At 42.3% G+C, this 21279-nt stretch overlaps 1 protein-coding gene across 5 annotated transcripts in view; it reads right to left on the minus strand.

Moving 5' to 3' along the window:
- Positions 1 to 1788: 1788 nt before the first annotated feature.
- TEX11 (testis expressed 11) overlaps positions 1789 to 21279 on the minus strand; it is a 28220-nt gene continuing 8729 nt past the window's right edge. For 4 of the 5 annotated variants that reach the window (XM_032958320.2, XM_032958323.2, XM_032958319.2 and 1 more), the window contains exons 15-30: positions 20965 to 21050; positions 20090 to 20227; positions 19040 to 19142; positions 17215 to 17333; positions 15820 to 15905; positions 15224 to 15271; positions 12955 to 12995; positions 12005 to 12085; positions 11732 to 11802; positions 10424 to 10537; positions 9924 to 10002; positions 8467 to 8658; positions 8024 to 8132; positions 7006 to 7123; positions 6355 to 6525; positions 1789 to 4665 (exon numbers count right to left, since the gene is read on the minus strand). In XM_032958320.2, coding sequence (XP_032814211.1) covers positions 4594 to 4665; positions 6355 to 6525; positions 7006 to 7123; positions 8024 to 8132; positions 8467 to 8658; positions 9924 to 10002; positions 10424 to 10537; positions 11732 to 11802; positions 12005 to 12085; positions 12955 to 12995; positions 15224 to 15271; positions 15820 to 15905; positions 17215 to 17333; positions 19040 to 19142; positions 20090 to 20227; positions 20965 to 21050 — 1628 coding nt within the window. In that variant the 3' untranslated portion in view covers positions 1789 to 4593. The remainder of the gene's footprint in view (positions 4666 to 6354; positions 6526 to 7005; positions 7124 to 8023; positions 8133 to 8466; positions 8659 to 9923; positions 10003 to 10423; positions 10538 to 11731; positions 11803 to 12004; positions 12086 to 12954; positions 12996 to 15223; positions 15272 to 15819; positions 15906 to 17214; positions 17334 to 19039; positions 19143 to 20089; positions 20228 to 20964; positions 21051 to 21279) is intronic. The other variant, XM_032958322.2, reaches the window with a different exon arrangement.

The following is a 21279-nucleotide window of genomic DNA, read 5'->3' on the forward strand; positions in this document are numbered from 1 at the left end:
AACAAGGGCAAACGCTCGGACGTGAACTCACATTTTTTAGCACTTGTGTGCATGTGGGTTCAGGTGGGAGCCTTTAAGAGTCCATAAAAATAATCTCTCTTGTTGATGCATACCTGGCTCAAGGGAACTTTTTTTAATGGTTAGTGACAAAATGTTAATTATTAATGAGAACACTTTAGTGACACACGTACACACAAAGCCACAAATCCAGGTCCTCGCACAAAGGCAGATTGGTGCAGCCACAAACTCAGACAAATGCACAAATGTACACAAATGCAAAGACACTCTATACAATATATGGAGAATGTTGGGGCATGTCCTGTTAGCAAGCACCTAAGGCTAGTATGACCCACGAGGCGGTGTGGCCAGCACCAACAACCACGTTTGTCTCCACACTGCATTTTTTTTTACACACCCCACAACATTCTTGATTTGAAGCTTTCGTGACTGCAGGAATCCACACTCTTTGGTTCTTTCGGTAAAGTCACGTAGGTAGAAAATTTTAATTTAAAAAAACTTTCATTTTTTTTTCGGTAAAGTCACCGAAAAAACCAAAGAGTATGGACCCCACAACATGTATTTATTTTAGACGAATTCGACCCAGGGGAGGACCAGGTTCAGATACCATTCACCACTGAGGTGGGCTGTGGCTGGGCAGTGAACTCAGGTCACTCGGTTTGTAGCGCAGTGCCATACTATTCCGCGAAAATGCAGACATACGCAGAAATGCATACACATACACAAATCAGGAACTTGATCAAATGCACAACTGTACCCATGCAGTTTTTACAGAACAAGTGCTCAATTGTACCTTTTTTTTACAAAAATGTCTTGCAAAAGTGTGAAATTACACTCTGGAGTAAAAAACACATTCTTGGGTGATTTTTTTCCCGTGTATTTTACACTACTATAAAGTGTTTTGGTGTTTCTCAACACCTAGACTTACAGAAAAATTGTTTCAAACATACGTATATACAAATATTTTTTAGAGAATTTCATCATTTTAACGATAATGTGATTTAGATGCAATAAGAGACGGGTCCCTCAGTCTATCGACTGATTATGAAGAGAGGAAATTATCCAATGTAAGCAATGTATTTTGTCTGTTATGCCAATGTTAATTTTTAAAATGTGGTATATTTTTCGATTTAAAGCTTTCGTGACTGCAAGGATTCATCTTCTTTGATTATTTCGGTAAAGTCACGTAGAATGAGAATAAAATAATAAATTAATAAAATAACACCATAAAATTCTCACGACGTTTCGGCCACAACACAACTTGGCGCTGTCCTCGAGACAGTCTCGTCCCTTCACCTGATGAAGGGCACTTGTGTTGTGGCCGAAACGTCGTGAGAATTTTATAGTGTTATTTTATTAATTTATTATTTTCTTCTCATTCTACGTGACTTTACCGAAAGAACCAAAGAAAATGTGGTATATTATTTAATTTGTGCTTTTTTGCCACTACCAACATAGTTTTATTTTAGTATATATTCGAAGCAGTGGCACAGTGTTTGGCATGCTGTGTTATGAACCCAGTGGCCTTAATTTTGATTTCCTACTGTGATAACAACAGTGGTAAGTGGTATGATAACTGGTCATGAGTAGATGCCATCTCCCCAACCTTTACCAATCTGCACCGACCAGCTTGGAAATGTATCGCCAAACAACCGCCCATGACATACGGCATGGGGAGGCCCTCGCACAACAGCTGATAAACAAAAGGGCTAGAAATTATAAATATTGCACCATTGTGAAATGTTAATAAAAGTCCAGTAATTCCAAGCATTGAACGTCAAATTATTTTATTGAGCCTCAGTAACAGGTGGTGAAACCACGAAGAAAAAAATGTTTCAGCATCATTTTTATAACGGAGTTACAGCAAACAAGAAAGTGCTATCAAATTTGAATGTCTCCCCATCGGATGGTCAACCTTCAGCCTCATCTACACGTTGGCGGATATATAATGATTACGACCGATTGTTTGGTAGAAAACGGTCAAATCGGCATTAAATAGTAGGCTTGTAACAAAACGCGCCAGTGATTACGTCCATCGAGAAGATGCAGCAATGAAATCAGCTCGTGTGCAGGTGCTCAGTATATTATTACTTTGCAGGATAAGAAGAGATGGCGACGGCTTGGGAAGGCTTTCAACTAGCAGTGGATTTATTGACTGATGACAATGTCATGATTCAAAGCCCATTTCCCTGATGCTTTGAGAAATTGTCTCAATTTGGAGTCAGAATTGGCTTGAATAATCAGTTTTTTCTCACTTCTGTTACCTGATTTGTACAGTATGTCGTGTTTGTTCTGTTAGCCTAATGATACATTCGCATATAATTAATTATTTGACAGTCGATGTGATGCACGGATCATGACTGCAAGAATCGGTTTTCATCTATGAATGGGTAGATGCCAAATATTTGTGGTCTTTCTGCCAACACATAAATCAGGCCCCTTTGTATTAAAGTGTTCTAAAATTAGAATTATTTATTCTCAATTAGCACTACCTATATTCTATGTTTATCAATGTTCGACTAAATTGCACCATTAAACTCAAATCTTTCCAGTGCTGCTAACAACAAATAGCAAAAGCACAGTAATCAACATGGCTCACTGAACGAGTAGCAATGGAATATGCTGTCCTGACACAGAGAACGAGTAACCTTAATGAAAATGTGTTGGTGTGTTCAGAAAATTTTTTATAACCTACATTTAACATTTGTTCATTACATAACCCACAATTACTTTATTGAAACATTTGACAACCCTAATTTAGATTTTCATGGAAAAATGTTCCCACCATATATGTAATCATCCAATCACTTCAAAGTAATCCACCATCTCTGCAACAAAGCTCTACTTGTGGATTAGGGAGTTGTTACGGGTTGTCAAAGTCTCAATTACTCTCACTGATAGTTGAAATCCAACAAGGGCAACGGAGACTGGGTGTGCACCATGGTGCTGATGAAACAGAACCGCGTTTGCCAGCTATGCGTTTGCAATGTAATGTTTAACAATGAACACAATTTAAACCTGTTAATTTCTCCGATGTGCTCTTTGGTTGTGTTGCGTGTTGCTTTGGTATCATATCCGAGGTTCCGTTCCATGTTCTGGTGGCATCTTCAGGAACTGAATTGAGTCGTTCAAAAGTGTATTCAATTGAGGTTATACATTACAATCAATGCCCCGTACTTGCAAACCCATGCTAAACGTCACTCTCGGAAGTGAGACTATGCTGCTTTTTGTGTTTGGTTTGTTGTCCTTCCCCCGCACCTCTGATTAGCACGGTTGGCTACGTATGGTGCGAAAGAAGTTCAACATACATGCTGATCTCTTGTGTTCTCCCCTGGTTAAACAAAATAAACTTGAACACATAGTACAACCCAAAACACGTCGGAGAGCTAACCAGCACAGCTGTGAAACCCCCACATACTGTAATTAATCATTTAAAAATGCCAACAACTGCTGAAACTGCCCAACAACAATTTAATGCAACTTTTTCAACATTTAAATGCACTGGACTAGAAACCTGGCAACCAGGATTCAATTCCTGACCACAACAAACAACATAACCAATAACCAGTGGCTAATCGAGGTACTTAATCCTGCACGTGTTCCCCCAAGGTTGACTCAACAGAGATGGCCGAGCATATGTGTGATGTGAAACCCACTGCCATCACGACCACTTCTTTGTGTTTGGTGCAAAATTCCTGCCTTGGCAGTCAACAAGGCTACACAGGGAGATCTTTGTCTTTAAGATGAGTGTGTGTGGGCGTTTATGATGCACATGCAGTGGGTATTTGTGAACCATGTGTTGGCATGTTGCTATTTTGAGTTATAGTAATAAGTATAGCACTTAGCTTTAACAGTAATGAAAGGTATCACTATCCAAGCCCTTTGTTTGTCGAGCAAGTCATCCTCTCGATGTTGTATGCAGGAATTACTCGCTTAGTCTCAAGACTCCTTTTCAGGAGGATCCTGCACTGGGATGCTTGGCCAATTCCTTTCAATTGTATTTGGCATGTGAGAGAAGACCAAGGTATCGTGAAAAAAAATATGCGTAGCAGAGGATACTCAAAACTCCACAGATTGATTCAATCCTTTTCTGGCCTGCTTTGTCCTGGCCACCTCGCAGCTCAAACCTACAACACCTGGTATTCCAAAGCAGTCTCCAATGCAAGTATAAACCAGCTTGGCTTCTGATAAGTAACAAGATCGGGGGTATTCAGGGTGGTTTGGTCATAGGAAATGTGTATGCACATTTTGTAATGTATACTTATATTTCTACTAGTGACATTCTTTCTTTAATATTTGTGGTATTTGATGTCATATTCTTACACTGCATCTATCTACCTGAATGATATCAGCTCATGAGCAGGAGCTAGACATATTCTCATATTGACATATGAGATGGCAATGACTTCGGGAGACCATCTTGTGGTGGATAGATTGTGGATGATGTGGACGATGACTTTCTCAGGTCTCCCTTGTGAAATAGACTTCCATCTCAAATTAACTGTCACCTGGCTATAAGTCAAGTTCACTGAAAGAAACATCAAGTGACAGACTTATTTATGTGTGGGCCGTGCTTCACTCCTCCTTGACCTCATGTTCCTTTGCCTTTTCCACTCGTTCCAGAATGTCCGTGTACAGTGGTGTCAACTGCAGGACACGCGCAAACATACACGCACTCTCATCGAGATTCTCAGCGATGTGTCAACACCACTGGGCTTTTGGCCGAACGTCAACTCAAATGGTGGCACTGTCATAGAAAATACCTCTTCTGCTAACAAATGCTGCAATCAACCTGGGAGCTTGCTCATTTCTCTGAAATCCTTCATGGAAAGCCAATAGGCTGATGGACTAAATATATTAAATTTTTTATGTGGAGACAGAGATTGCTTTTCTGCATATATATCGTGCTTTTGTATTGTTTGTTGTTGTCATGTTCTTACCCGTCCCTAATAGACATCTGTGAAAAATAGATTTATAGCTCAACAGATTCCTCTAGTTTAAACAAATATTCTGATTCCAATTCTGATTTACATATTAGCAGTCCAAAAACATAACAGTTGTTATCGTGTGGGTATATGCCTAGGCCAGGGTTCTTCATTTGATGGCCAATGGGCGAGATGTGGCCTGTGAAGCCTCTCAGAGTGGCCCATCAAAAGATTAAAGAAATATAAACAAAGACATAGAGATCAGAGGCCTGTAGACAACATATAAAGATGAGTGAGATGAAATCGAAATTTACAAGAGATGAGAAACCTAGCGATAAGAGGTACAAATCTGCAGTTGCATGTACAGACGTTACGATGTCACATGACATCGTGATGTCATGACGTCTGTACACGTGACATGCCATGGAGCCAGCCAGCAGACGCCAATTTTTTGTATGTGTTCTGCCAGAAAATATAGGTGACGAACCCTCATCTATGTGTCTTGGACTGTCCGAAATTAATGTAAAGCTTCGTTAATGACAACAATGAATTTAAAGTGAGTTTCATGAATGCCGAAGTAGCACTCTGAATGATGCCACTGTGCAGTCTGACCACTGTAACTTTTAACAGATCATCAGTGACGTCACCACAGTGCTATTGTGGAAAGCCTGAAATTACAATTTAAAGTATCTTTTTCCTCAATAATGGAGTCATGCAGCCTAGGTGTGCAGCTACAAGACAGGAGCTGTTTGGATTGTACACATACAGCCCTTTTGTAATTTCACTGCTGAATGAGGACCTCCCCATGCCTTGCAAGTCATAGGAGTTAGTTGCCCGTACATCAGCATGCTGGTTAGTGTGGGCTTATGGCGAGAAGCACAGATGTGTGACACATACGTGCGTGTGTGTTTGTGACATTTGCAAAAGGCAAAGTCAACAATTTAGGTTTCATAGGCACAACAAGCACCCACAAAATATCTGGCCAAACCACAGCCCTTGAAGTGGAATGTTAAGATAAACAGGGGGCATAGGAGGAGACTGAGTGTCACAAGGGTCTAACATGGTGTCGCAGACATTGTCAGTACTGTTGAGATCCTGGGTTCTAGTCCGGCTTCTCAAACGTAGCAATTTTAGTGCCTCTGCTCGGTCACCAATGACATAACAAAATCGCCATCAAACAACTCAAATGGGATAGAACAGAAATAATCAGTTTTTGCTTTAAATCGTCGATATTAATTGAATGACGGCAAGAGAACCGTTACACGTTTATATATGTTACTCTCGAAATGCCACGGTGGAGTGATCCTCCTCCAGCAGTGCGATGACAAAAAGTGCCACACATGCACATATAAAACAGGTGAACGAGTGAGCGAGCGAGCAAGTGAATGACTACAGGCAATATCTCTGGCACCTTCTGCTGATAGCTGGACCTCAGTGAGGTGAGGTGCGTCAGCAGTCGCATGGCCAGGCTGCACCATCGCTCCGCCACCTTCGAGGCGCGTCCGTAGGTTAGCACGGCAACGCCGCGGTTCCACGCCGTCGTCAAGAGCCACAGCACCTGCAGCTCGGGGTAGCCGTCCTGCTATCGATCGCCCACACACAGAAACCCCCCCCCCCACCACCAGCCCCACGTGTAGACTTATAGACTGATAGCGTCAGTGCTGTCAGTAAACACCTAGTTAGATAGGCATGGTGCATGACAGTGTGGTCGCTGGGCATGGTGCAATGACCAGCACAAGCATAAGGCCCAGTACTCATTTGAGGGTGAGTAGGTCGAAGGCATAATGCCAGTTTGGATATCAATTGCCAATGATGATAGCCATGACCTGAAATAAAGTGCCAGTGCTCCTCACACATACACACGTTCTGAAACAAACAATATTGGGTTAGAATTGTTGTCAGGGTTAGGGCTATCACCCTGGTTAAGGTTCAGTCTATCACTTTGGTTATGGTTAGGGCTTGTGCATTGGTTATTTCAACCATTATGTTAGGCCTATCACCTTGGTTTTATGGATAAGGCTAGGGCTGGTGTATTGGTTAAGGCTATGGTGAGGGCTGGTACCTTGTCGGCCAGCAGGAAGAGGGCGTCCTGGAAGTAGCCCCATGCCTCTTCATCGCTATCGGGATCCTCCATGACCCCACGGGGCAAGGATGCCTGTATGAGGCTGTGTAGGATCTTACTGTTCATACAAACACACACATGACAAGTCCTATTCAACATCATCATCCTTGACCAATCCACTTATGGATGATGGCTAAATGCAGCAATGATAGTGGTGACATTGGTAATGATGATAATCATGCATATAATGATAGACTTCCTTCTCAATTCAATTGTCATGATTTGGATTCACGCTTTGACTCACACATCAATTTATTTTTGACATTGTGGTGCATGTACAACATTGGTATTAATTTATAAAATGTACTTTATAGTGCTATACACATGCAATATGAATTGGGAATATTTTTTTTAAATCATAATTATAATTATCAACCATGGTCTATCCAGTCAAGACGAGGGGCTCCCCAAGTTGTCACCATCTCACACTGTCTTGTGATGCAACAATACATCGAGCGCCTTCACATCTAATTGCTCTACCTTCACGATGGACTTCGCCTCAAGTACGTTCCGTCCAATATCTCCAAATCGTATATGGTGCGAAAGAAGTTCAACATATATACATTGTGGTTTTGTTAGCTTCAACCACAGATAATCATCCCTTATCACGATGTTTCCTGCCAAAGCTCACTTACTTTTTCTAACACTCAAAATGACGCCTCTGACTTGTGTATGTTCCCTGAACCATGTGTTCCTCTTTCTATCTGTGTAATTTAATGATGTACCTCTCCGTGCTTTTTCACATTTAAGTTTTTATTCTATAAGATGGAGATTTTTTATTTATCCTGGAGAATCCAATGAGCTATGAAGCTCTTGTATACATTTAAAAAAATCATCCAAACCACAAGATCAGCTGACACCAGCTTGTTGGATAAGTGAGGATAATACAAACTGAAGGAAATAACAGAAGTACACTGTGGTACCACAGTAACCATAGAGGTAATGGACGGACATGCACCTGCACGTCTCTGTGTTCACTGGAGTTCGTTTGAGGTGCATAGAGAAGGCGAAACGGAGGGCTTTCTTGCTCAGGTTCAGGTAGTGGGCAGGTGGGTCCATCAGCAGTGCTGCAGACACAATCACAATCACCATTATAACAATCTTCATCATGAAATATAGAGGATGGTAATACAATGGATTTTGTTGCACTGCCCTCTGCTACCCATCACAGCAGCATACAACAACCTGTTATGCGTGGTGGCCACCCATCCAATCAATAGCCAGACCCATACCTGCTTAGCTTCTGAGATCTGATAAGACTAGGCACATTCTGGGTGATCTGGTTTAAGGCTAGGTGAATCATAACACGCCTACAAATTAGTACAGGGGGAAAAAAAACAGTACAGTGCAACCGAGTGTCATGCAGTGCAATGCCATTTGGTGCTGTACACTCATTGTTACCTGCTGCAGTTTCCAGAGCATGGGGCTCCACGTCAGGCAAATCGAACAGGGACTGCAGGGCCTCCTCTAACCTTGGGCTTGCCACACTTGTGCGGTCAGAGCATTCACCCTCAAGGCTGCACAGCTTGGCTTTTGCTTCCAGCTCGTAGAGACGCATTAGGGCACTGGACGGGTCTCGCTGGGGCTGCCCCACTTCCAGACCAGAAATGCACACGTAAACACACAAGTGTACGCAAGTACGAGCACGTGCATGCACACGCATACAAGAGAAATGAAGGTATCCTCGTACAACCCTACAGACTGCTGGGGCAAGTGATGTTAGCAGGCAGCTATTACAGTAGGCATGGCATACGAGGGGGTGTTGTGGCGAACACCACGGTAGCCTGCTGCCATTGTCTCCTTGGTGCTAATTCTTAAAAATAGCAACAGGTCTGGAATGCTCGTCCTTCCAATGTTAGGAAGCCACTGGAGCTATGCACTTTTAAATCTAGATTGAAAAACTAATTTCTTTAAAACTGCTTTTCATATTTAGTTTGCCGTCCTTCCCCACATCTCAGATTGGCAAGGTTGGCTTTGTATGGTGAGAAAGAAGTTCAACATACATACTTCGACTTAAAACTTTCGTGACTGCAGGAATTCATATTCTTTGGTTCTTTCGGTAAAGTCACGTAGATAGAAAAATAATAATACAAATAAAGTGAATAAAAAAGAAAAAAATACTGGTTCTTAATCGGAGTGAGTGTACTGACAGTCTATAATGTAGACTGTAGCAATAGTTATTAAGCTGGATGAATGTACTGGCAGTCTATAATGTATACAACCTCGGTGAGCGTACTAGCAGTCTATAATGGAGACTAGGCTACATTCTACATTAGAGATTGCCAGCACACTCACTCTGATTAAGAACCAGGCTACAGTATTATTTTTATTCACTTTATTTTTATTATTTTTCTATCTATGTGACTTTACCGAAAGAACCAAATAATATACATACATATGTAGTGTAATAGCGCCAGCTGGTGGCCAGCAGCGGCAACTGTGGTGGACAAACAGTACACACGCTGGTGAGCATGTGAGCGGGTGTGTCGGCAGGGCAAATGCTGTTAGCGAGCACCTATGAAGGCCGGTACGGCCCACGAAGGGGGTGGGTGGCCAGCACCACGCCCATCTGCCTTTGTCTCCCACGTGGCGATGTTTGTACACCGCACCAGGTACTAATTTGAGGCTGATGCGACCTAGGGGGCCACCAAGACCGGTTCAGATAATCATCACTGGTGTTGACCGTGAGCTGCAATCGAACCCGGGTCGCCAGGTTCGTAGCGGAGCATGCTAACCACTGCACTACCGCTCCCCACACAAGCACTCATGCACACACATGTGCGGGTGCACACATACATAACTCTAACGTGATATTTGCCCTCTGAGCCCACTCAGCCACTTCCCACTCAGACTCTCACCTTTAACCTCTGTCCTCAATCTGGCATCGACCTCCCGGCACGCCTCGGTGTGCTCCAGCACCCTTGTGAGCTGAGCCAACTATGCGACACAAAAATAACTCGAGCCATCAGCACCAGTCTTAATGCAGTCAGCATTTTAGTCTCATTAATCTTAGTCTAGTCAACGAACACCTGCAAATGCTTGATTGAGTCTTAGTCTGTGGATTCATTTAGTCATTTCATTTTCATGATTGAATAAAATCCTGGACCCAAAATAATGACAGGCTCACTTTGTGCATGTATGTTATTTTATTTATGGTTCTGTTTGAGGACATTCTCTTCCCCCCCCCCTTTTTGTATATGAGTAGGGCAGTGAGCCCAACCATATTTCCCTTTTCCCTGCCCAAGGTCATCTGGCCTCAGGCTTGTACTCTTTCTCCCCATTGCTCGCGCTCTGTACCGGGCTCTTGTTTAATAATAAAAAAACAATTTCAATGGTTACAACTTTGCGTTAACAAAACCTGTTCGTCGCCCGTGCTCTCTCTTCCTAATTGCAGCGCCGCCCCTGCTGCCATCACCAGGCAGGTCTTCTGGGCGAGGAGTTGGGGCACGTCCTCGACACACAGCCGTGAGAGCTGAGGCACACAAATGCGCACACACCGAGGAGAGGTGGTGCTTCTCTCACGCAGGCTTGCTTAACTGACGGGATCTGCGCAGCTTGTGAATTTTTGGAATTTTTGGCCGCTGATTTGTTAAATGGTTTGTGGGTAACTTTATTTTTACTTTCTAAACTTAACCGCGTGCGCCAGGAGATGATGGCTGTGGTGACAGTGCGCGTTTGTGTGCCTCAGTTGGCACAGCTGATACATCTGCAAGTCATCTCAGTCAGTCAACTCATCGCACCTGGGTCTCTCCCGTGACATCCTGTCAGCGAGCCTTCGACACTTCACGTGGCTTCAAAGTGCACCTGGCCTGGCATAGGCACTGTAGTGACATCACCGTCACTTAGTGGTGAATGGTGGGTAATGGTAATAATGATGGACGATAAAAAAAAAATTGCCAAAAGTTCCAAGACTCAGTGAGGCTAACTGGAAATTTGTCAAAAAAATCTTCATAGCTCATCGGATACCTCCAGGATAAATAAAGATTCTGAGTATGGCTTTCCCAAATTAATAAATGCACAATTATTATTACACGTTAATGCTGATGATTTTGATAATTTTGGAATTTCCCCCCCAAATTTTCTCCCAATTGTGCTATCGGCATCACATCGTGAGATGAATAACCCATTAGGAACTCTCTCGTGGCAGTGCATCACCCCATTACAGAAGAGACCACGGAAATGGTTGCTCACAGAACTACTTCTGAAGGCTCTTCAAATTACCAATTGTTTACTCACCCAGGTATTTAAAAAAGACGTGTTCGTCACATGACAATCAAACCAATATTTCTTATTCTTAGAGCTGCAGAAAAAATATTAAATGATGATTATTTTGTCTAGTCATTGGTGACCAGGTTGAGACCATTAAATAACTAAACTTGAGAACCTGGTTTAATCATGGGCAGCTCCCTGAATTTAAACCCAGGATCTCAGCAATGCCGACACAATGCTCTACCATCTGAGACAACCCATCACTTCTCCTGGTGCTGATGTTAAAAGTGATAAAAGTGATAATTATGACGATTTTTATCATGGCATCACCAGATAACAATGTAAATTGTCATTAACGACGACAGCTGTGATGATGACAATGAGTGATGATAAATACAAACATGATCTTAATACATACAATGTGTAGGTACACACACATTAAATGCTTAAAACTCACCTGATATGACAGCATGAAAAATGTTTCCATATTTTTAGGACCATTCTCACTATCCAATGCAAAGTTCCAAGCTGGGAAAACAAGCAACAAATACACGAACTCATAATCCAATGAAAAAAGGGGAAAAACAGACCATTTCATTCACAACATAAAATGATAAAGCAGTCACTGATGGGGGCTAGAGACTTTGTATAGGGCTTGAGATTCATTCACATTTGTACACTTTACAAATTGTATTGTATTGCCATAAATTATACCTTCAAAAAGACTCACCAATACTTTTAAACCAGTTTGCATCAGCATTCCTTTCTTCAACTGTAAGTTTGCCATCACAGTCCTTCAGTTTATCTAGAGCTGAAACAACACAAAACATTTAAACGTGTAATAGAAATACTTTTCCCCTCAATTATTCTCCAAATCTACAATCGACATTGTGCTTTGGAACTCTTAGAGCACGGTAGTGAGCAATGCAGTGAACAAGGTGATATCACATAACTATTTCTGATATAACTTTGATGGGGTATTTTCTGTGCATAGTAAAAGTATGTAACCAAAGATTCAATGACATAATCATTGACAAGTACATGATAAAATATTTATTTGACAGAGAAAATGGTACAAAAACCTAAACGTGTACAATAACACATGAAGAATGCATGCTTGAAAAGTACACTGTGACAGGAAAAGGAACACGTGGATTACAAGACATACTCAAAATCAGGGAGCATTTTATTGTAATGGCGTCAATGGATGTGTTTTGGACTACAGTATAAAAATGGGCGATATGAGAAAACACACAAAGTAGGAACGTTTCGAAGTTTTGCTATTGAATGTTTTTGAGTTGTAACCGGGATGTGCATCATGTGACTTGAAACACAATGTGCTCAGAGGTCAGAGTGCCAAGTTCACACCACTGATATCCTGGGTTTGAATCCAGGTTTTAGCCGCCTGTGATTAAACAATCTTTTTCAAGTGTGGTGAGTTGATGGTCTGTGGTCACCAATGATTGCACACATAAAATCGTAACAATACATTTGCTTCTACACATAAATTGGATAAATTCCAACTTCCTTTCCGTCAGCCTTGCTACAACATAAACGATTGCAATGTGAGAGATCCGAATTGATACTTGGTATGATGACATGAGACCAATAGCATAATCCGACAAAATTTGGGAAAAAAGACAACAATAATATTTAAACCTAAGGAACATTGCATCTCACCTGTTTGCTGATAGGAGATCATCGGGACCATGTCCTTTATCCTGTAAAAACAATCATGCATGTGCGCACACAAAGGCATAACAAAGTTAACGTGGTAATGCACACAAACGTGCCAAGACCCACTGTTTAGTTTCTGACTTACTTATATGGATTCTTCAATGTGACTTACTTTTGGCCTTTTACCCAGCATTCCCCCAACATGACATAATTAATATGGCATTGACAACACATTCCCAAGGATGTATATGTACACACAACCCTTTTTCAATCCACTGTAGGATTACTGCATCCTCCCATTGTGTTGATCGAGGGGGATACTTGAACGTGCTTGACCAGGATGATCACTGCAGGTCGGTTAAACTGAGGAGCAAAGACATTGGAGCATTCTACCGTACAACAATGGATGTTGTTGCACTGCCATCTGTTGCCCACAATGTATCCCCGTAGGGTAATCTTTAAATATATGTTGAGACTCTGTAAATACAGTACATTTTCCTAAATACAAATGATAGTTAAAATGAATTATTAACATTCTAAATAAAAGAACAAATATCCAATAATCTGCAAATACTATTGGAGAAAGTGCTATGAGTGAGCATCTACAAAGGCTGCAGCTACAACACTCAGGGCTATGTTCCTGGTGACCAAAATTCCATCAATGGCCATTGTGCACACCAGTGGAAATTGGTATCTGTACCTGGCCTGGTTTTCCGTGAGATCGACTCAGCCTTAAATGGGTAGCATGTGTAAAGATGTTTCATTCTTGGCATGAAGAGACAATGCTGAACAGGCATGTATATTCCATGCCACACCTCTTATCTTGTGTAAGGTGCCAGATTAAATTGATGTTACTAATGTCCAAACCCCCATTCACACACATACACAGACACGAAAATATGTAAAACCAACGGACGTGGTTTTACGACATCCGACCAGCACAATGACTAACAAGGTTACATGCGTAACCTGTTCAACCCACGCATGGCACTCATCATCATGTTTATTATGCAATTCAGGAATGAACCACATCTACGGAACAGTTCAAGTGCAGCCTGATAAATTTCACATGTAACTGAATAGTTGTTGCTTTTCAATAGAAAATGAATACCGAAAAAAATATGTGGAAGTGATAGTGGCCAAGTACATTAGTCCCTTGCAACGGAGCCAGACAAGGGATTTCTAAATTTAAACCTCCATATTCTTTGAGTCTTTTTCCTGAAGACAACCGCTTTTGTTGCAATCGAAACGTCGTAGTTTTTTTGATATTTTCTTTGAACCTATCTACGTGACTTTACCGAAAGACCCAAAGAATATGAATTTCTGCAGTCACGAAAGCTTTAAGTCAAGATTCAAACCTCCAGTCAACCAGCGCGAACGAACTGGGTGCGTGATCACCCCATGCGACTACGTGGCTCACTCAGCGACTAGATAATCCATTAGTCGTGTCTGTCTTGTGGCTCTCGGTCATATTAATGTTTTGGTATGTGGCTCGCAGGGTCAGAAAATTTTACCACACACAAAAAAATAAAACAGTCAATAAAACAATTACAAACATAGCTGGTCTGTGGTACAAGCCTATGATCCAGCACTTTAGAGGCAAGGGTTGGTCAATAATGTAGAAATTTGTGATACTCCAAGCAAAATGATTATTGCGTCCATCTGTGCGAAATTGAGCGTTATGCCCCCCAACACACACATTAGTTATCTGAGTACTTTCACATGCAAACATTCATGAAATTGATCAAACATTGCAATGAAGGAAGCTCCTGAAAAGGAGTTTTGAGATAGCAAGTCTATCCCGAATAAATAAAGGACATTAACGCAATAAACACCAGCTGGGCATCATCTTCCATGATGTCCCGTGCACATATCTGTTAAGGTTTGAACTACGGTTAAGATTCAATATCCAAATGTAGCACGTCTCCTCCACCACGTGTGGTTAAGTGTTTTTTAGTGATCATTGCAGGAATGCAAGTGTAGACGTCCCACAACAAACCAACATTCAGTCTCCCTCTAGCTCTAGGTCTTACTGGAATAATAAATATATATTTTCTAAAGTTGACTTTCCAATAAATTGTAGAGACCCAGGGAGAACCCATGGACACTCGAAAAAAATAATAACAGCTAGACCAGCAGCCTACTTTTTGATCTACTTTCTACATGCTACCTCGTAACACTGCAACATGGGAGTCAGACATGCGTGATAATCTCTTTGTGATTCACCAACCCTTCTTGCAAAAGTAAAATGAATATAAAAAAGTCCACTTACAGCTTGTCTTCCTCTTCATCACTCGTTATTCTCAGCCTCACTAAGCATCTACACACGACACGCGTTGGCGCATGCGCAATCGATAACATTCAACAGCCTCACGGAGTCTGAGGGAGAAACACTGTTTCGTTTGGAAACCACAGTACCCTAAGAAAACCCATGCAGTGTATTTACATATAGCCCTTTGTCAATCCGTGTCAGTCTTGGGGAGTTATTTGACTATACTTGACCATGCTTGTCTATTCGGACTGACGAAGTGGGGCCCAGGATCGTTTCAGATATCACTCATCGGTGATGTTAACCATGGCCAAGAATTGAACTCAGGTTGCTGGGTTGATAGTGCAGTGTGCTAGCCACTGCACCACCGTTCCACCACCATATACTGTATATGAGAGAATAACAGAGATGCCACATCTCACCCCCTCCCACATCAGCGATTTGATTACTTAATTATTTGTACCGTTGTAATGAATGTAGCGGTCACTAGTGGCTGAAGGGGTCACATGACCCCATTACAATACAAAATATTAATCGAAAAAACATACTACGTAATGTGACAATTGTACAAGTGCATAGGATGAGACACAAATGGTTACTTCAGAGCGTGCAGGTTTTTCTTAATATCACTAGAAGTTGAAGAGAAGATTTCCAGGGCCTTTGCTGCCAACTTATTCTGTTTGTACTGTGGATACACACACAAAACAAAGATACCCATATAGCCTTTAACAGACTGTAGGGGCAAGTGCTGTTAGCGAGCACATATAAAGGCTGGCACGGCACACGAGGGGGTGGGTGGCCAACACAATGGCCAGCCACTTGTCTCCCGAATAGCGATGTTTACACACTGCATCAGGTACTCATTTGAGGCTGAGTCGACCTAGGGGAGGATCAGGACTTGTTCAGATATTCGTTACTGGTGTTGGCTGGGAGCGGAAATAAACCTCGGCTCGCCGGGTTTATTGCAGTGTGCTAACCGCTACCAACACCCGCCATTCGCCACTAAGTGATATTGACGTCACCACGGCGCCTGTGTCAGGCTAGGTGCGCTTTGAGACCACGTGAAGTATGGAAGGCTCGCTGACAGGTCACGGGACAAAGGTGCCATGGGTTGGCCGACTGACATGACTGGCAGGTGTACCAGCTGTATCCCCTACTGTGGCAGTTTGCTGTATTTTAGCCACCCGGCGCTCCGCTCGTTGTTGTGAGCATCGCTCCTCTGCCCTCAGTTGTTGTTGGAGGGCGACTGCCTCCAACTGCCCAGTAGCGTCTTTCACGAGCCTCCTCCACATCCTCCCGTACCGCATCAGTCCATCTTTTCTCCAGCGCATGTCGTGCCCGTTTAGCCCCCCTCTATGCTACCAAACACAAACTGCTTGGGCATGCGGGCTACATGATCACTACACTACCGCTCCCACACAAGCGCACACATATATAGACACAAACATAAAAACACTTATCATAGAGACAAACACAGGCAGAGATCCCCCATTTAGCCTTCAACAAACTATTGGGGACAAGTGCTATTAGTGAGTACAGTGGACTACAAAGTGTTAAGGGCAGCACCATGCCTAGCCACCTTTGTCTACCTAGTGAGCTGTTCTTGTGTATGGAAATATGATTAGAAGTTGAATGCCAATGTTGAGGTCTGCTTCCACAAGAGGGCTTCAGGAGAGTTCTTGTAGTTTTTCTATTCCTCCGTTGAAAGAGCGCAGACTTATGTCTCACTTTGATTCACAGTTTGGGTTGCATGTCCACAATCACACTGTGGCTTGTCTTTAATGTTACATTTTCTAAAGGAAATGTGCGCATCGGCCCAATGACATTCAGATGCGGCTGGTGCAGTGTGCAACCGTCATCCCTAGTGATGTTTACACATTGCACCAGATACCCATGACCGATGCATATATCACTCATCCATGTTTGCCATGGCTGGGAGTCAAACCCAGGGCTCTCCCAGATTTTATTACCCATGCCTTACACATAGCTCCTACCTCTAGGGCGAGCTGTGCTGCAAGCTCCAGCAGCTCCGAGAGGGAGTTTGGCTCCAGGCACAAGTCCTTATTCTCAACTGACTTGCTCAGCATCTCCATTTTGCTGAGGGCCTCTGTGGCTGTTGGACATCATTACTGTCATCATCATCATGATTATCAGCATTGTGACTGTTATCAATATGGTCAAACTACGCCATCATTAACATCATGATCATCAGTAACTGTGACTGTTATCAATATGGTCAAACTATGCCATCATTAACATCATGATCATCAGGTGGAGTAGGCTGTTTAGGAAATCACATTACGTTACTGTAGCTTTGGGTTGTAAGCTTAAAGTGTTATAAATGGTGGGTTGCTCCAGCTTCTTTGATTTCCTTTCAAATGAAGCTGAATACATTAACGGATGGCTCTCCAATTTGTTTTTGGAATGTACCACGTGTTGTGTGACACGTTCGACGTTTCACTCCACGTACCGGGAGCTTTTACAGCAAGTAAGCATTTCACGTGTTTCAATTCAGTTCCTGAAGAAGCTCCAAGCAGGTGAGGTGAAACATCGGGTATCATGCTGAATAACACGCAGTACAACCTGAAAACACATATGAGAGCCATCCAGCACAACCGAGAAAACCTAGGCAGTGTTTATTAATGGTTTGGCCAAACATCCCAATGTAGCAGGACCCACCGTTATTATCACCAAGATCACTGTACACCAGTTCTCTCCCACACGTAAATATGAATTCACAAGGATTTGGCTAACCATTGAAAATAGGTGACTCTTGAAAAAAGTTGTCATTAAATTATGCTAAATTTGTTTTCGAGAACTTGAAATCATAAACACTCTACAAATTCAGAGCGCCATCTCCTGTTTCCAGACAGAACCCTAAATTCAATTAGAAGATATTTTATTAATTCTAACAATATCCAAGACAATGGAGCAGTTTAAATCAACTTCTGTAAATTGCAAAAAAATGGCACTTTGTGTGTCATATTGTGGCTCCTGTCTACTTGGCAGATTAATGCAAAGTGTCTCCCAGCATGCATTGTCGTCAAGTAACAATGTATCGATGCATACAATTTATGGGATTTAGACCACTGCAAGTACAGCTTTCAGGATTAAGCTGTTTGCTGAGCATTTCTTCTCTCAAGCTTTTTCCACGCACTGCTGTGGGAATCTTCAGGCATTTAATTATTTCCCCTCATTCAACTCCTGAAGTTGTAGAGCAACCCGGTAATCCATACTCAGATCAACAGTGGATGTGGAAACTTGCATGTGAAAATCATATGCTCATAATATCTACAAATTAAAATGCTACTGTTCATCTGCCCTTCATCATTGACCAATCAGAACATTCCCCAGTATTGGTCCATCATCCCTAAACATCACGTGACCTGCGCCGCACCCTCGGCTTGCCAAAATTCACTTGAATGCGCAAGGTGGCTGACAGAAAGGATATGATGCGAGGTAGGAAATGTAATGTTTTGTTTGGAGCCTTTGGACAGATACTAATGTGACTTATGAAATATATAGAATTGATTTGAGTGACTTTTATGTCCAGTGTGAAATTTTAAAAAATGGCTGATTTGACACTCTCCCGTGTCAACCCATTATGACTAGGTGTGTGCTGCATGGTGAGTGTCTGGTGAGTGTTGTCTGGTCAGTGGTGCCTGGTGAATAGTGAGTGCCTGGTGAATAGAGTCATATCAGGTGAGTGTCTGGTAAGTGGTGAGTGGCATCAGTCGAGTGCTACAAGGTGAATGGTGAAACTAAGCTGTGTAACAACACGTGCAAATCTATTTTAAAACAATAACGGACGTCACTGACCACCCTGAATGTTCCCTGTGGACAAAGTGAGTTGGTAGATTACAAAATTAGTGTTGATGGAGTCTGGATCACAGTGTTGGGCCTCCTTGGCTGCCTCCATGGCCTGCAAAATAACAAAACGCATGCAAAAATACATTATAATTTTTCCAATTTTCTCCAAATAGTTATATTGGTGTTACATCATGAGCCAAAGTATCCACGTATCTCTCGCAGTGCAGTGCAACCCCTTGTATTTGAGAATGGCCTGCAGAAGCAGATATCACAAGTTGCATCTGATATCTATGACTTAAAACTTTCGTGACTGCAGGGATTCATATTCTTTGCTTTTTTCAGTAAAGTCACGTGACTTTACCGAAAGAACCAAATAATTTGATATCTAAAGGATTTTATTAGTCATTGTGGGAAAAATAGTTTACAAGTAAGCCGAGTCAACATTTTATTGGTGAACGGGACATCTGATCAAACTGTTTTCGAATGTGCAGCATAATCATTATTGTAGCTTGCCAATCCAAAATCAGACCCAAGACCTGAGGTAAAAATGTGTTTGCACATGACCAAATAGAAAGAGTAAATACCTAAGCTTATGTGCTTGGGCTGGGGTGGAATGTAAATGCACAAATTGCGCTGAATAAAAATGTAAAATGTATTGGCACAAAAATTGACATGTTCTGGCACACTGACACACGGTGGCGTGATTTACACAAGTTGGCGTATGCCAACACATGTTGGCACCCTCTTAATATGTTGGCACATGTTTACGTACAACTGACACGCCATCTCATGCAAGTTTGTGTTGGTATAAAATTGCACATGTTAGCATGTAAAGATGCTAAATTACGCATTGAGACACTTTTGTATGGTGGCACATGCTGGCACATGTTTGCACATACTGTTGGTACACACTGGTATGAGTTTCTACACACAACTATGCATTGGCCCAGGTTGGCACATGTTGCCAGCATTAGTATGTTTTTTTTATTAAGTATGTTGGCACACACCAGGCATGTGTCGGTGAACAATGGTACACGCTGGCACGTGTCGTCCACACACCTGCTCATACTGCAGCATGTGCTGGTAGCAGATACTTCGGTTACGATGCAGACGTCCCAGGTTCCCGTCATTGGAGCCCGGTGAATATAGACTGGCTGAGCAGTTGTACCACTGTAGCGCGGTGGCATAGTCGGTGGCCTGAACGTACACGCAAACGGCAAAGATTCGGCATTATTTTTTTACAGAGGCTCAGGGAGACACAGGGAGGCATGGGGGAGACAACAAGGCACTACAAGGAGGCAGAGAGAGAAAGAGACCTGGAACTACGAGAAGACACATGGCACAGAGAGACACAAGGAGACAGAGAAGGGCAGAGGAAGAATCGAGAAGGTAAAGTGAAACGAAATAAGGCACAAGACAACACGGGGAAGGCAAAGGAGGGCACAGAGATAGAGGGATGCAATGGGAGACAAAGGGGACAATCGAAAAGTAGAGCGGGTTACATGAAGACGTAGAGAAAAAAGGTCATTGGTCTCCAAAGTATCGTGCGTTCTATCCCCTGATTTTATCTGATAATTTTCCAAAGTAAGACTAATGAAACATCTAATAAAAAGATGAGGTTTCTAATGATGGTAATAAAAATGATACATTACATGTTAAAATTGTGTGACAAATGCTGCAGATGACAATAATCATGAGGGGGTAGCTGATGGAATATTGTTCCTGCCATAGCTGATGATGATACTGCTAAGAAATATAACAATGATGGCAAAGATGATGATGGTATTACCTCAAAATAGTTGTCTGCCTGTTCCTCGATCATGATGTGATAACGATGGTGACAATTAAGGTGATGACAATGGTGATTACAATAATGATGCCAATAATCATATTAACAATGATGATGATGATGATGACGACGATGATGGTCACACCTCATAGAACTTTGCCGCCTGCTCCCAAATCATGGCTTGGAAGAGTTTCTTCACGCTGTCAGAGAGAGACCTGCCCGTGTAGTGACCTATACATTGACACCACCACCACATTTTCAACTTTTAAAATGAACCGCTGAGATCCTGCGTTGAAATCCAGGCAGCGGCCTGGGTTTTAATGATCATAATTATTTATTATAAAAATTGAGTACCCACTTTAATCAGGGGTGGTTGAAACCCAGATTTAAACCCAGGACCTCAGTGGTGCCAGCTCAGTACCTCTGACACAGTCATTATGAGTCACCCAGCCATCTAAGG

Source organism: Petromyzon marinus, chromosome 21 (genome assembly GCF_048934315.1).
Source record: "Petromyzon marinus isolate PM22_M1 ecotype Great Lakes invasive population chromosome 21, UKy_Petmar_22M1.pri1.0, whole genome shotgun sequence".
Taxonomy (NCBI): Eukaryota; Metazoa; Chordata; class Hyperoartia; order Petromyzontiformes; family Petromyzontidae; genus Petromyzon; species Petromyzon marinus.